At 50.6% G+C, this 13,015-nt stretch overlaps 1 protein-coding gene across 1 annotated transcript in view; it reads left to right on the top strand.

Annotated features, from left to right (window-relative positions):
- Positions 1–8,416, top strand: part of scap (SREBF chaperone) — a 71,516-nt gene extending 63,100 nt beyond the window's left edge. The window contains 3 exon segments of the mRNA XM_055666126.1: positions 1,494–1,574; positions 4,518–4,724; positions 6,152–8,416. Coding sequence (XP_055522101.1) covers positions 1,494–1,574; positions 4,518–4,724; positions 6,152–6,397 — 534 coding nt within the window. The 3' untranslated portion in view covers positions 6,398–8,416.
- Positions 8,417–13,015: the final 4,599 nt, after the last annotated feature.

Below are 13,015 nucleotides of genomic sequence, written 5' to 3'. Positions count from 1 at the left end.
CTATTCCTTCGCTCCATAGCACCCCCACATCATTTCAGGACGAGACGTCTTCAAACTGATTGTGGAAACAGGAACCTGAGGAGATTTCACAGTGGAGCAGACAAGATGTAATAGAAAAGAAATGCAGTTCCTCCCCCTCCCCCTCTCAGTCAGTCTGAAGAAGGGTCCCGACCTGAAACGTCACCTATCCATGTTCTCCACAGATGCTGCCTGACCCGCTGAGTTACTCCAGCACTCTGTGAAACGTCACCTATCCATGTTCTCCACAGATGCTGCCTGACCCGCTGAGTTACTCCAGCATTTTACATCTACTTTTGGTATTGGTTGTCTATTGCATGTGACAGAACATAGAACTCCCATCAGGCAAGAGGTACAGAAGTGTGAAAACGCACACCTCCAGATTCAGGGACAGTTTCTTCACAGCTGGTTCTGACTCCCTTCTACCTCGTTGGAGACTCTTGGACTACCCTTCGTCCTGCACCTGTGCATTGTGGACTATAGGCAACAGGTGCAGGAGTAGGCCATTTGGCCCTTCGAGCTTGATTGTAATCATGTAGTCTTTTAGCTAACTGGTAGTGCATAGAGTTGGATGGCACACAGCGGTAGAGTTGCTGCCTCACAGCGCCAGAGACCCGGGTTCGATCCTGACCACGGGTGCTGTCTGTGCTGAGTTTGTATGTTCTCCCCGTGACTGCGTGGGTTTCCTCCGGGTGCTCCGGTTTCCTCTCACAACTCGCAGACGTGCGGGCTTGTAGGTTAATTGGCCCTCTGCAAATTGTTCCCAGGTGCGTGGAGTGTACGGTGCGATTGTTGGTCGGTGCCGACTCGGTGGGCCGAAGGGCCTGTTTCCAGCAAATTCATTCCTAATTTGATGAAGGACATTCTTGCTATTGAGGGAGTGCAGCATAGGTTTACAAGGTTAATTCCCGGGATGGCGGGACTGTCATATGCTGAGAGAATGGAGCAGCTGGGCTTGTACAGTTTAGAAGGATGAGAGGGAATCTTATTGAAATATAAGATTGTTAAGGGTTTGGACACACTAGAGGCAGGAAACATGTTCCCGATGTTGGGGGAGTCCAGAACCAGGGGCCACACAGTTTAGGAGTAAGGGGTAAGCCATTTAGAACGGAGACGAGGAAACACTTTTGTGAGTCTGTGGAATTCTCTGCCTCAGAGGGCGGTGGAGGCCGGTTCTCTGGATACTTTCAAGAGAGAGCTAGATGGGGCTCTTAAAGATAGCGGAGTCAGGGGATATGGGGAGAAGGCAGGAACGGGGTACTGATTGGGGATGATCAGCCATGATCACATTGAATGGCGGTGCAGGCTCGAAGGGCCGAATGCCCTACTCCTGCACCCGTTGTCTATTGTCTACGCTCTGTGGCTTTAAACTAAACTTAAAAAGGGCAAGTTTAGCCGCAGGGTTTTGTTTGTGAAGGGACTGATTTCTGAGAATTGTTATTCGTGCTGCCTCTGACGATCTCTTCCTTTTGCAGATATTTCGACTTGAGGACTCGTGTTGCCTTTATACGTTGCAGGGCCACTCTGGAGGGATCACTGCCGTTTACATAGACCAGGTAACATCCCACGTGGAACAGGACAAGTACAGGAACAGGCCCTTCAGCCCACAGTGTCTGTGTCGAACACCATGCCCAGATCACCTCTCATCTACCTGCACGTGATCCATATCCCTCCACTCCCTGCATATCCATGTGCCTCTCTACGATAGACAAAAATGCTGGAGAAACTCAGCGGGCGAGGCAGCATCTATGGAGCAAAGGAATAGGTGATGTTTCAGGTCGAGACCCTTCTTCAGACTGATGTGGGGGGGGGGGGGGGGGCTTCCCCCCCCCCCACCCCCACATCAGTCTGAAGAAGGGTCTCGACCCAAATCGCCACCTATGAATGCATATGAATTATGAATTTGCTTAACATTCAATTAATAACAGTGGCGCAGCGGGTGGAGCTGCTGCCTCGCCGTACCAGAGACTCGGGTTCCATCCTGACTGTTTGTGTGGAGTTTGCACGTTCTCCCTGTGACTGCGTGGGTTTCCTCCGGGTGCTCCGGGTTCCTCCCACATCTCAAGGACGTGCGGGTTTGTAGGTTAATCGGCCCCTCTGTAAGTTGCCCCCCTCGTGTGTAGGGAGTGGATGAGAAAGTGGGATAACATGGAACTAGTGTGAAGGGATAATTGGAGTGGGCTGAAGGGCCTCTTTCCCTGCTGCATTGCACACTTTAGCAGTCTGTGCAGTGCTGGAGGAACTCAGCGGGTCAGGCGGCATCTGTGGAGGGAATGGACAGACGATGTTTACATTCAACACTTCGACTGAGACCAATAAACAACAAGTGCAGGAATAGACCATTCGGCCCTTCGAGCCAGCACCGCCATTCAATGTGATCATGGCTGATCATCCCCAATCAGTGCCCTGTTCCTGCCTTCTCCCCATATCCCCTGACTCTGCTATCTTTAAGAGCCCTATCTAGCTCTCTCTTGAAAGCATCCAGAGAACCGGCCTCCACCACCCTCAGAGGCAGAGAATTCCACAGACTCACCACTCTCTGTGAGAAAAAGTGTTTCTTCATCTCTGTTCTAAATGGCTTACCCCTTATTCTTAAACTGTGGCCCCTGGTTCTGGACTCCCCCAACATCTGGAACATGTTTCCTGCCTCTAGCGTGTCCAAACCCTTAACAACCTTATATGTTTCAATGAGGTATATCCTCTCATCCTTCTAAACTCCAGAGTGTACAAGCCCAGCTGCTCCATTCTCTCAGCATATGACAGTCCCGCCATCCCGGGAATTAACCTTGTGAACCTACGCTGCACTCCCTCAATAGCAAGAATGTCCTTCCTCAAATTAGGGGACCAAAACTGCACACAATACTCCAGGTGTGGTCTCACTAGGGCCCTGTACAACTGCAGAAGGGACCGGACCGAAATGTCGTCTGTCCGCATCCTCCACAGGTGCTGACTGACCCGCCGAGTTCCTCCAGCACTTTGTGTTTGCTCGTGATTCCAGCATCTGCAGTTCCTTGTGCCTCAACTTTAGTGTTGTAATTGTTTTTCATGGGGAAGTACAAACATCTATTTTAAGCAGTTGGCAGCTGTCTCTATTTGCGCACCGTCATTCCTGCTTAAGTCAGACTATCTCGTGTTTGTTTACTCGCTTGCACCATCTCTGTATCAACTCGATCGTCTGTTATGAGTGTGTCATCAGCAAGTTCACAAGATCATGTATGATAGCCGAATTAGGGCCATTCAGCCCATCAAGTCTACTCTGCCATTCAATCATGGCTGATCTATCTCTCCCTCCTAACCCCATTCTCCTGCCTTCTCTCCATAACCCCTGACCCCCACACTAATCAAGAATATATCTCTGCCTTAAAAATATCCATTGACTTGTCCTCCACAGCTGTCTGTGGCAATGAATTCCACAGATTCACCACCCTCTATGACTAAAGAAATCCCTCCTTGTTTCTGTTATAAAGGAATGTCCTTTAATTCTGAGGCCATGATCGCTGATCTTGGACTAGTGGAAACATCCTCCCCACATCCACAAGCTTGCCTGTGGGACTTTTCCCGACTTTAGACTTTAGAGGTACAACATGGGAACAGGCCCTTTGGCCCACCAATACAGGACCACCCACTGATCATCCCATACACTAGCACTATCCTGCACATGAGGGACAATTTTATAATTTTTACAGAAGTCAATTAACCTACAAACCAATGGTCGACACAGAGTGCTGGAGTAACTCAGCGGGTCAGGCAGCATCTGTGGAGAACATGGATAGGTGAAGTTTCACAGAGTGCTGGAGTAACTCAGCGGGTCAGGCAGCATCTGTGGAGAAAAGGGAACGGGTGACATTTCGGGTCGGGACCCTTCTTCAGACTGAAAGTAGGGATCAGACCCAAGACATCACCTGTTCCTTTTCTCCAGACTCGCTGAGTTACTCCAGCAGTTTGTGCCTATCTTCAGTATAAACCAGCATCTATGATATCTTTCAACACAGCCTGTACGTCTTTGGACTGTGGGGGGAAACCGGAGCACCCGGTGAAAAACCCACGCACGTCACAGGGACAAAGTACAAACTCCCTACAGGCAGCACCCGCAGTTGGGATCGAACCCGGGTCTCTGGCGCTGTGCCACCCACAGCTGTATAACTACAGCTAGTTTAGTTTAGATATGCAGCAGGGAAACAGGCCCTTTGACCCACCAAGTCCATGCCGACCAGCGATCCCCGCACACTAACACTATCCTACACACACTAGGGACAATTCACATTAACATCAAGCCAATTAGCCTACAAACCTGCACGTCTTTGGAGTGTGGGAGGGAACTGAAGATCTTGGAGAAAACCCACGCAGGTCACAGGGAGAACGTGCAAACTCCGTACAGACAGCGCCCGTGGTCAGGATGGAACCTCTGGCGCCGTGAGGCAGCAACTCTACCGCTGCGCCACCGTGCCAGCCACAGCTGTACAGCTGCAGTCGTTGAATGTCTCCTTTCAACCCCGCAGACGATGACGCTGGCCAGCGGGGGGCAGGACGGAGCTGTGTGCCTGTGGGACGTGTTGACGGGAAGCCGCATCAGCCACATGCACGGCCATCGCGGTGACGTGGTCTCCCTCACCTGTACCTCCAGCTGCGTCATCAGTGGCGGCCTGGACGACATCATCTGTATGTGGGACCGCAGCACTGGGATCAAGCTCTACTCCATCCAGCAAGTAGGTGCCAGGGGGCACTGCCCGGTACAGAGAGGGCCCAGCATGTAGGTGCCAGGGGGCACTGCCCAGTACAGAGAGGGCCCAGCATGTGGGGACCAGGGGGCACTGCCGGGTACAGAGAGGGCCCAGCATGTGGGGACCAGGGGGCACTGCCCCGGGTACAGAGAGGGCCCAGCATGTGGGGACCAGGGGGCACTGCCGGGTACAGAGAGGGCCCAGCAGGTAGGGACCAGGGGGCGCTGCCGGTACAGAGAGGGCCCAGCATGTAGGGACCAGGGGGCGCTGCCCAGTACAGAGAGGGCCCAGCAAGTAGGTGCCAGGGGGCACTGCCTACCGGGTACAGAGAGGGCCCAGCATGTGGGGACCAGGGGGCTGCCTGCCCGGGTACAGAGAGGGCCCCGCATGTAGGGACCAGGGGGCGCTGCCCGGTACAGAGAGGGCCCAGCATGTGGGGACCAGGGGGCACTGCCGGGTACAGAGAGGGCCCAGCATGTAGGGACCAGGGGGCACTGCCCGGTACAGAGAGGGCCCAGCATGTGGGGACCAGGGGGCACTGCCGGGTACAGAGAGGGCCCAGCGTGTAGGGACCAGGGGGCGCTGCCGAGTACAGAGAGGGCCCAGCGTGTAGGGACCAGGGGGCGCTGCCCGGTACAGAGAGGGCCCAGCATGTGGGGATCACCATCACGGGGGGGGGGGGGGGAGGACAGTAGGACCTGGCGTGCGGAGACTGCTGTGAAAGGGGGGTGGGGAGGACAGTGGGGGACCCAGTGGGGGGACCACCGTGTAGGAGGGGCGAGGGGGAAGGGGATAAAGAGGATACAAAGTGTATGTGGCGACTATTTGCATACCTTGTGTACAGTGGAGGTTGTTTGTGTGTGTGAGTGAGTGAGTGCATGCGTGTGTATGTATGTGTGTACGTGCATGTGTGCGCTTGCGTGTGTGCGCTTGCATGTGTGTGCGTGAGCTCGTGTGTGCGTGTGTATGTGCATGCGCGCGTTGGTGTGTGTGTGTATGTGTGCGTGTATGTGTGCGTGCGTGTGTGTGTGTGCGTGTGTGCGTGCGTGTGAGGGTACGTGCGTGTGTGTGTATGTGTGTGTGCGTGCGTGTATGCGTGTGCGCGTGCGTGCGTGCGTTGGTGTATGTGTGCATGTATGTGTGTGTGTGTGCGTGAGTGTGTGTGTGTGTGCGTGTGTGTGCGTGAGTGTGTGTATGCGTGCGTGTGTGTGTGTGTGTGCGCGTGTGTGTGTGCGCGTGTGTGTGCGTGTGTGTGTGTGCGTGAGTGTGTGTGTGTGCGTGTGTGTGTGTGTGTGTGTGCGTGTGCGTGTGTGCGTGCGTGTGTGCGTGAGTGTGTGTGTGTGCGTGTATGTGCGTGTGTGCGTGAGTGTGTGTGTCACACATTAACCGGTCTGCTCCTCGCCCTGTTGCAGGACATGGGATGTGGGGCCAGCCTGGGGGTGATATCGGACAACCTGCTGGTGACGGGAGGTCAGGGCTGTGTCAGCCTGTGGGACATTGGCTACGGGGACCTGCTGCAGACGGTGTACCTGGGCAAACGCAACGAGCTGCAGCTGGTGCGGCAGCTGCTGGTGCTGGACAACGCCGCCATCGTGTGCGACTTTGGCAGCGAGCTCAGTCTCGTCTACTTCCCCTCCGTCCTGGAGAAGCTGGACTGAGCCCACCACCGCCACGGACCCCGCCTCGTAGCGCATGACTGGAGACGCCATACACTGGATGATCATTCGACGACACGGGGAGAACGCTGCACGATAACCCTGGCTGGCCGGCCTTCACTCTGCGGCAACTGGCTGAAACAAAGCAAGATTTTAATTTTATAATTTATGTAACAAAGCTTGAGAACAGCATGGTGCAGCAGGAATAAGCCTGCCCTGCAAAGAGCACTTGGTTGGCACAACTAGCACGTTATAGTAATCAGGCCCGATATTATTTGTTCTCACAATATCGCTTCATGTGAATCAGGCATAAACTGTGACGCAAGGAAGATAGAGCAGAGATATTTTTTAAATCAAATTTTTTTTTTAAAGTGCATTAAAGGATTATAAATTTTAAGAAAATGCTGCGTTTAGCGATGTTTAAAAAAAAAAGTTTAAGAAAGAACTGCAGATGCTGAAAAAATCGAAGGTAGACAAAAATGCTGGAGAAACTCAGCGGGTGAGGCAGCGTCTATGGAGCGAAGGAAATAGGTGACGTATTGGGTCGAGACCCTTCTTCAGACTGACGTGGGGGTTGGGAGGGGGCGGGAAGAAGAAAGGAAGAGGCGGAGACAGTGGGCAGTGGGAGAGCTGTGAAGGGGAGGGGAAGGAGGGGGAGAAAGCAGGGACTACCTAAAATTGGAGAAGTCAATGTTCATACCGTTGGGGTGTAAACTACCCAAGCGAAATACGAGGTGCTGCTCCTCCAATTTGCGGTGGGACTCACTCTGGCCATGGAGGAGGCCCAGGACAGAAAGGTCGGATTCGGAATGGGAGGGGGAGTTGAAGTGCTGAGCCACCGGGAGATCAGGTTGGTTATTGCAAACTGTGCAGAGGTGTTGGGTGAAACGATCGCCAAGCCTGCGCTTGGTCTCACCGATATAGATTAGCTGACACCTAGAGCAGCGGATGCAATAGATGAGGTTGGAGGAGGTGCAGGTGAACCTCTGCCTCACCTGGAACGACTGCTTGGGCCCTTGGATGGAGTCAAGGGGGGAGGTAAAGCGACAAGTGTGGCATTTCCTGTGGTTGCAAGGGAAAGTGCCCGGGTAGGGGGTGGTTTGGGTGGGAAGGGACGAATGGACCAGGGAGTTACGGAGGGAACGGTCTCTGCGGAAAGCCGAAAGGGGAGGGGATGGGAAGATGTGGCCAGTGGTGGGATCCCGGCGGATTGGGATCGGTTTTTAATGAGCGGAAAGAAATATCGCCAGGTTGCAGCTAAAGTCAGCAAAACCCAGCGAGGGTTTGTCCACATTCTGTAAAGGGCCTGTCCCACTTACGCGATTATTTCCAGCGACTTGCCGCTGCCCGGCATAGTCGCAGCAGGTGGCCAAACATTTTCCAACGTTGAATATCCAGACAAAAATGTTCAACATGTTGAAAATCCAGCGGGTGACCTGAACAAGGTACGACTCTTTGGGCGACTACTCACGATCGTACAGGCTTCACCCCGCGACATGTCTTAGAATAAAGGGGAGGTCATTTAAGGCTGAGGTGAGAAAAAACTTTTTCACCCAGAGAGTTGTGAATTTGTGGAATTCCCTGCCACAGAGGGCAGTGGAGGCCAAGTCGCTGGATGGATTTAAGAGAGAGTTAGATAGAGCTCTCGGGGCTAGTGGAGTCGGGATATGGGGAGAAGGCAGGCACGGGTTATTGATTGGGTATGATCAGCCATGATCACATTGAATGGCGGTGCTGTCTCGAAGGGCCGAATGGCCTACTCCTGCACCCATTGTAAGCACTAAAAGTGCTGGAGTAACTCAGCGGGAACGGCGGCATCTCTAGAGAGAAGGAATGGGTGACGTTTCGAGTCGGGACCCTTCTGTTTCCCGTTCTTTATAGAAAAATAAAAACGTCACCCATCTAACAGCTGTGTATTCTCCTGATACTATTTAAAGATCATAACTCTGTTTTGTTCCACTTTTTAATCTCTCGAACAATTAATGCTTACCCACATAAAGGAGAAGATACTAGATGAGAAGAGTTTGTTTTCGAATTCTGTACGGAAGAAAACTTGATCGACACTATTATTTCTTGCTTAATTGAAAATATTTATTGTGTGGATATATTTTATAGAAGGTCGACTATGATGCAGGGTTTTTAAGATGGAGTTGGTGTCACTTATTAATAAGCAGTAACTGTGAAGGTGATGAACGGGACTGTGAATGTCATGAAACCACCCCACAAAGATGTACAGGTAACATGAGTGATAGGAGCAGAATTAGGCCATTCGGCCCATCGAGCCTCCTCCCCCATTCGATCATGGCTGCTCTATCTTCAGTCATAAGGTCATAAGTGATTGGAGCAGAATTAGAACGGAGATGAGGAAACACTTTTTCTCACAGAGAGTGGTGAGTCTGTGGAATTCTCTGCCTCAGAGGGCGGTGGAGGCCGGTTCTCTGGATACTTTCAAGAGAGAGCTAGATAAGGCACTTAAAAATAGTGGAGTCCGGGGATATGGGGAGAAGGCAGGAAAGGGGTACTGATTGGGGATGATCAGCCATGCTCCAGAATTGTGACATCTCTTCCAGTAACTTCACATTTTTGTGTAGATTATCACAGCTGTTTCATTGAGCCTGAACTCTGCATTGACTGGAGCGCCCCCTGATCCATTTAATCTCCAGCAGATATGGATAGGACAACAAAACAGACCAAAGCAAAGCTGAAGTAAACGCAGTCCCACATTGATTCTGGGTTAAAGATAGGAATGAAGAAGTGCGAAGTGTGTGTACGCGTGTGTGTGTGCGCTTATGTGTATGCAAAGACCGCAAGATAGACCGCTCCTGCTAAATGGGCTGATGTGTAGTACGCAACGGAGCGGAACATGGGCCTTTTTGTCATCCATTTCAGTAACCCGACCCGACCCGCAGTGTAATTAACGTTGCGGGGGAACAGTTTGTTAATAAATTAAAATTCTGAAAATGAGGAGATTTTTCCCAAATAACTTTTATTTTTACGAGGTTGTTTCCGTAACCGGCTTCCGTCACCGCACTAGTATCTTTGCTCCGCTACGGGATCTTTGGTTACGGGAAATGGGGCCGAAAATGACCCATGAATCTGCCCATGACCGTACTATGTCTGTTTCGTCGAGTGGACTATCTTGCTCGCTCGCTCGCTGTAGGATCTTTGGTGAAAACTTGAGGAAAATAAATGAAACTCTTGTCTCAAGTGCCGGCGAAAGTTGGGATTGGAATATAATAACAGACTTATCGGTTGTCCAAATTAGGGAATTACATCACAAGCATCGCTTGGGCAGCATGGTGGCGCGGCAGGTAGAGCTGCTGCCTCACAGCGCCAGGGACCCAGCTTCGATCCTGACCTCGGGTGCCATCTGTACGGAGTTTGTACCTTCTCCCCGTGACCTATGTGGGTTTTCTCTGGGTGCTCCGGTTTCCGCCCACACTCCAAAGATGTCCGTGTTGTAGGCTAATTGGCTTCGGTGAGATTGCAAATTGTCCTTAGTGTGTCGGACAGTGTTAGCGTGCATGGATGAACACTGGTCAGCGCGGACTCAGTGGGCAGAAGGGCCTGTTTCCGTGCTGTATCTCCAATGTTTAAAGCCTTCACGTCTAATAGTTGATCATGGGAGATATTGGTCTGATGTGTGTAAGGGCTTCATCAATCTGATTCGTCACTGGGAAGACCGTTTCCCTGATAGAACACTCTCAACCCGAAATGTCACCCATTCCTTCTCTCCACAGATGCTGCCTGTCTCGCTGAGTTACTCCACCTCTTTGTGTCTATCCCTGATAGGACAGATGTGGGTGGAAGAAAACACCTTATGAGTGATAAATGAAAGGAACTGCAGATGCTGGAATCCAGATCAAATCACCGAGTGCTGGAGTAACTCAGCGGGTCAGGCAGCATCTGTGGAGAACATGGTTAGGTGACGTTTCACAGAGTGCTGGAGTAACTCAGTGGGTCAGGCAGCATCTGTGGAGAACATGGATAGGTGATGTTTCACAGAGTGCTGGAGTAACTCAGCGGGTCAGGCAGCATCTGTGGAGAACATGGATAGGTGACGTTTCACAGAGTGCTGGAGTAACTCAGCGGGTCAGGCAGCATCTGTGGAGAACATGGATAGGTGACGTTTCACAGAGTGCTGGAGTAACTCAGCGGGGTCAGGCAGCATCTGTGGAGAACACGGATAGGTGACGTTTCAGGTCAGCCTGTACAAGGGTTCCCACCCTGAAACTCTCCTGTCTATACGTTCTCCATGAATGCTGCCTGACCTGCTGAGTTCCTCCATCACTTTGTGTCTTTTCTGGCAAAGCTGGCATCTGCAGGTGTGTTGTTTTGGTGATTTCTGTGTTTTACGAATCATGTTTGACTTATTGTCCATTGCCGATTGCCCAAGGAAAGAGGAGTCAGTGGGTGGCAGCGGCTTTGTTGGTCTGAAGATGTGTCAGCGAGTGAACCAGACGTGGTTGTTACAACTATCTGGCAGTTTCCTGGTTTGTGTCACCAGACTATGATTTCTTTGAATTAATTCCTTGAATTTAAATTCCCCAGTTGTCTTGAAACACACGTCCTGCTCAGCTGCTCCAGAATTGTGACATCTCTTCCAGTAACTTCACATTTTTGTGTAGATGATCACAGCTGTTTCATTGAGCCTGAACTCTGCATTGACTGGAGCGCCCCCTGATCCATTTAATCTCCAGCAGATATGGATAGGACAACAAAACAGACCAAAGCAAAGCTGAAGTAAATGCAGTCCCACATTGATTCTGGGTTAAAGATAGGAATGAAGAAGTGTGAAGTGTGTGTACGCGTGTGTGTGTGCGTACGTGTGCGCGTACGTGTGTGTACGTGTGTGTGTGTCTAACACATACTGATACAATGAGGTGACAGGGACAGAATGATACAGTGTGGAAACAGGCCCTTCAGCCCAACTTGCCCACACCGGACAACAATGTCCCAGCTACACTAGTCCCACCTACCTGTGTTTGGTCCATATCGCTCTAAACCTGTCCTATCCATGTACATGTCTAACTGTTTCTTAAACTCTGGAATAGTCCCAGCCTCAACTATCTCCTCTAGCAGCTTGTTCCATGCACCCACACCCTCTATGTGAAAAATGGGGGGGGGTTTGAGGGGGAGTTGAGGTTGATTTTAAAGCCACTTAGAAAGGAATTGCTCCAAACATCAACACCTCGATTCCAAGTGCGATTAAAGAAACGTTGCCCATTTCTTCTCTCCAGAGATGCTGCCTGTCCTGCTGAGCTACTCCAGCATTTAGTGTCTATTTTCGCCGACGAATAAAAATGAAAGCTTAAAGCAACACAAACTTGGACAAGAAAGGCCCTTTTGGTGATTTTGGACGTAATTTAGTGTTAAAAACATATGACTTATTAAATATAAAATGTCACGTTCCAGGTGTACATATTTGACTAGAACAGCAACTGACAGGGATAATATGGCATTTAGTTTTGTACACGGCATTGTACTGTATATTAATATGCAGAAGAGCTTGTGATATTTTTGTTAATATATAACAAACTTTGTACTAATTGTAAATAAAAACTTTCATATGTTGTATGTTGGGATTTTCGCATAAGTCATTTCCCAATTTAGTTTAAGAAAGAACTGCAGATGCTGGAAAAATTGAAGGTAGACAAAAATGCTGGAGAAACTCAGCGGGTGAGGCAGCATCTGTGGAGAGAAGGAATGGGTGACGTTTCGGGTTGAGACCCTTCTTCAGACTGACTGGGGGGGGGGGGGGGGGGGGGGGGGGAGGGGGAAGAAGAAAGGAAGAAGGCCTCCCCTCCTCCCACATCAGTCTGAAGAAGGGTCTCGACCCCAAAAGTTACCCATTCCTTCTCTCCAGAGATGCTGCCTGTCTTGCTGAGTTACTCCAGCATTCTGTTACCCTGCTGTATCTGTATACCAAACGTGATATGGTCATTCAAGCAATGACAACAGTTTAAGAATAAGGAGTAAGCCATTTACAACGGAGACGAGGTAACATTTTTTCACACAGAGTTGTGAGTCTGGAATTCTCTGCCTCAGAGGGCGGTGGAGGCCGGTTCTCTGGATAATTTCAAGGGAGAGCTAGATAGGGCTCTTAAAGGTAGCGGAGTCAGGGGATATGGGGAGAAGGCAGGAACGGGGTACTGATTGGGGATGATCAGCCATGATCACATTGAATGGCGGTGCTGGCTGGAAGGGCCGAATGGCCTACTCCTGCACCTGTTGTCTATTGACCCCCCCAGTCATAAGTCAGTGACCCCAAACGTCGAGAAACAACTTTCTCTTCAGTTAAACAGTAAAAGAAGCACTTGAGACGAGAAAGTAATCAAAGTTATTTATAAGGACGAGTTATATTACAGTGGAATGGTCCGATGAGATTGATGCATTATCCAATAACATACACATGCAGGAGCTCGAGTCTCACTATAGATCCAACTCATCTCCCTCCATCCATTCACGGGTCACAATCCAAGATGGCTCGTGCTTTTATGGTCACGAGGACTACCATGTTTCAGTGAGTAAAGAATGGAAGGAAATGGTTAAGGGTGTAAATAACGGCCTGTTTCAGAATAGCAAGGGTGACAATTCATAGAAACTAAAGTTAACGCTAAC

The sequence above is a fragment of the Leucoraja erinacea genome, unplaced genomic scaffold (assembly GCF_028641065.1).
Source record: "Leucoraja erinacea ecotype New England unplaced genomic scaffold, Leri_hhj_1 Leri_195S, whole genome shotgun sequence".
Taxonomy (NCBI): domain Eukaryota; kingdom Metazoa; phylum Chordata; class Chondrichthyes; order Rajiformes; family Rajidae; genus Leucoraja; species Leucoraja erinaceus.
This window is presented reverse-complemented; position numbering and strand designations above follow the sequence as displayed.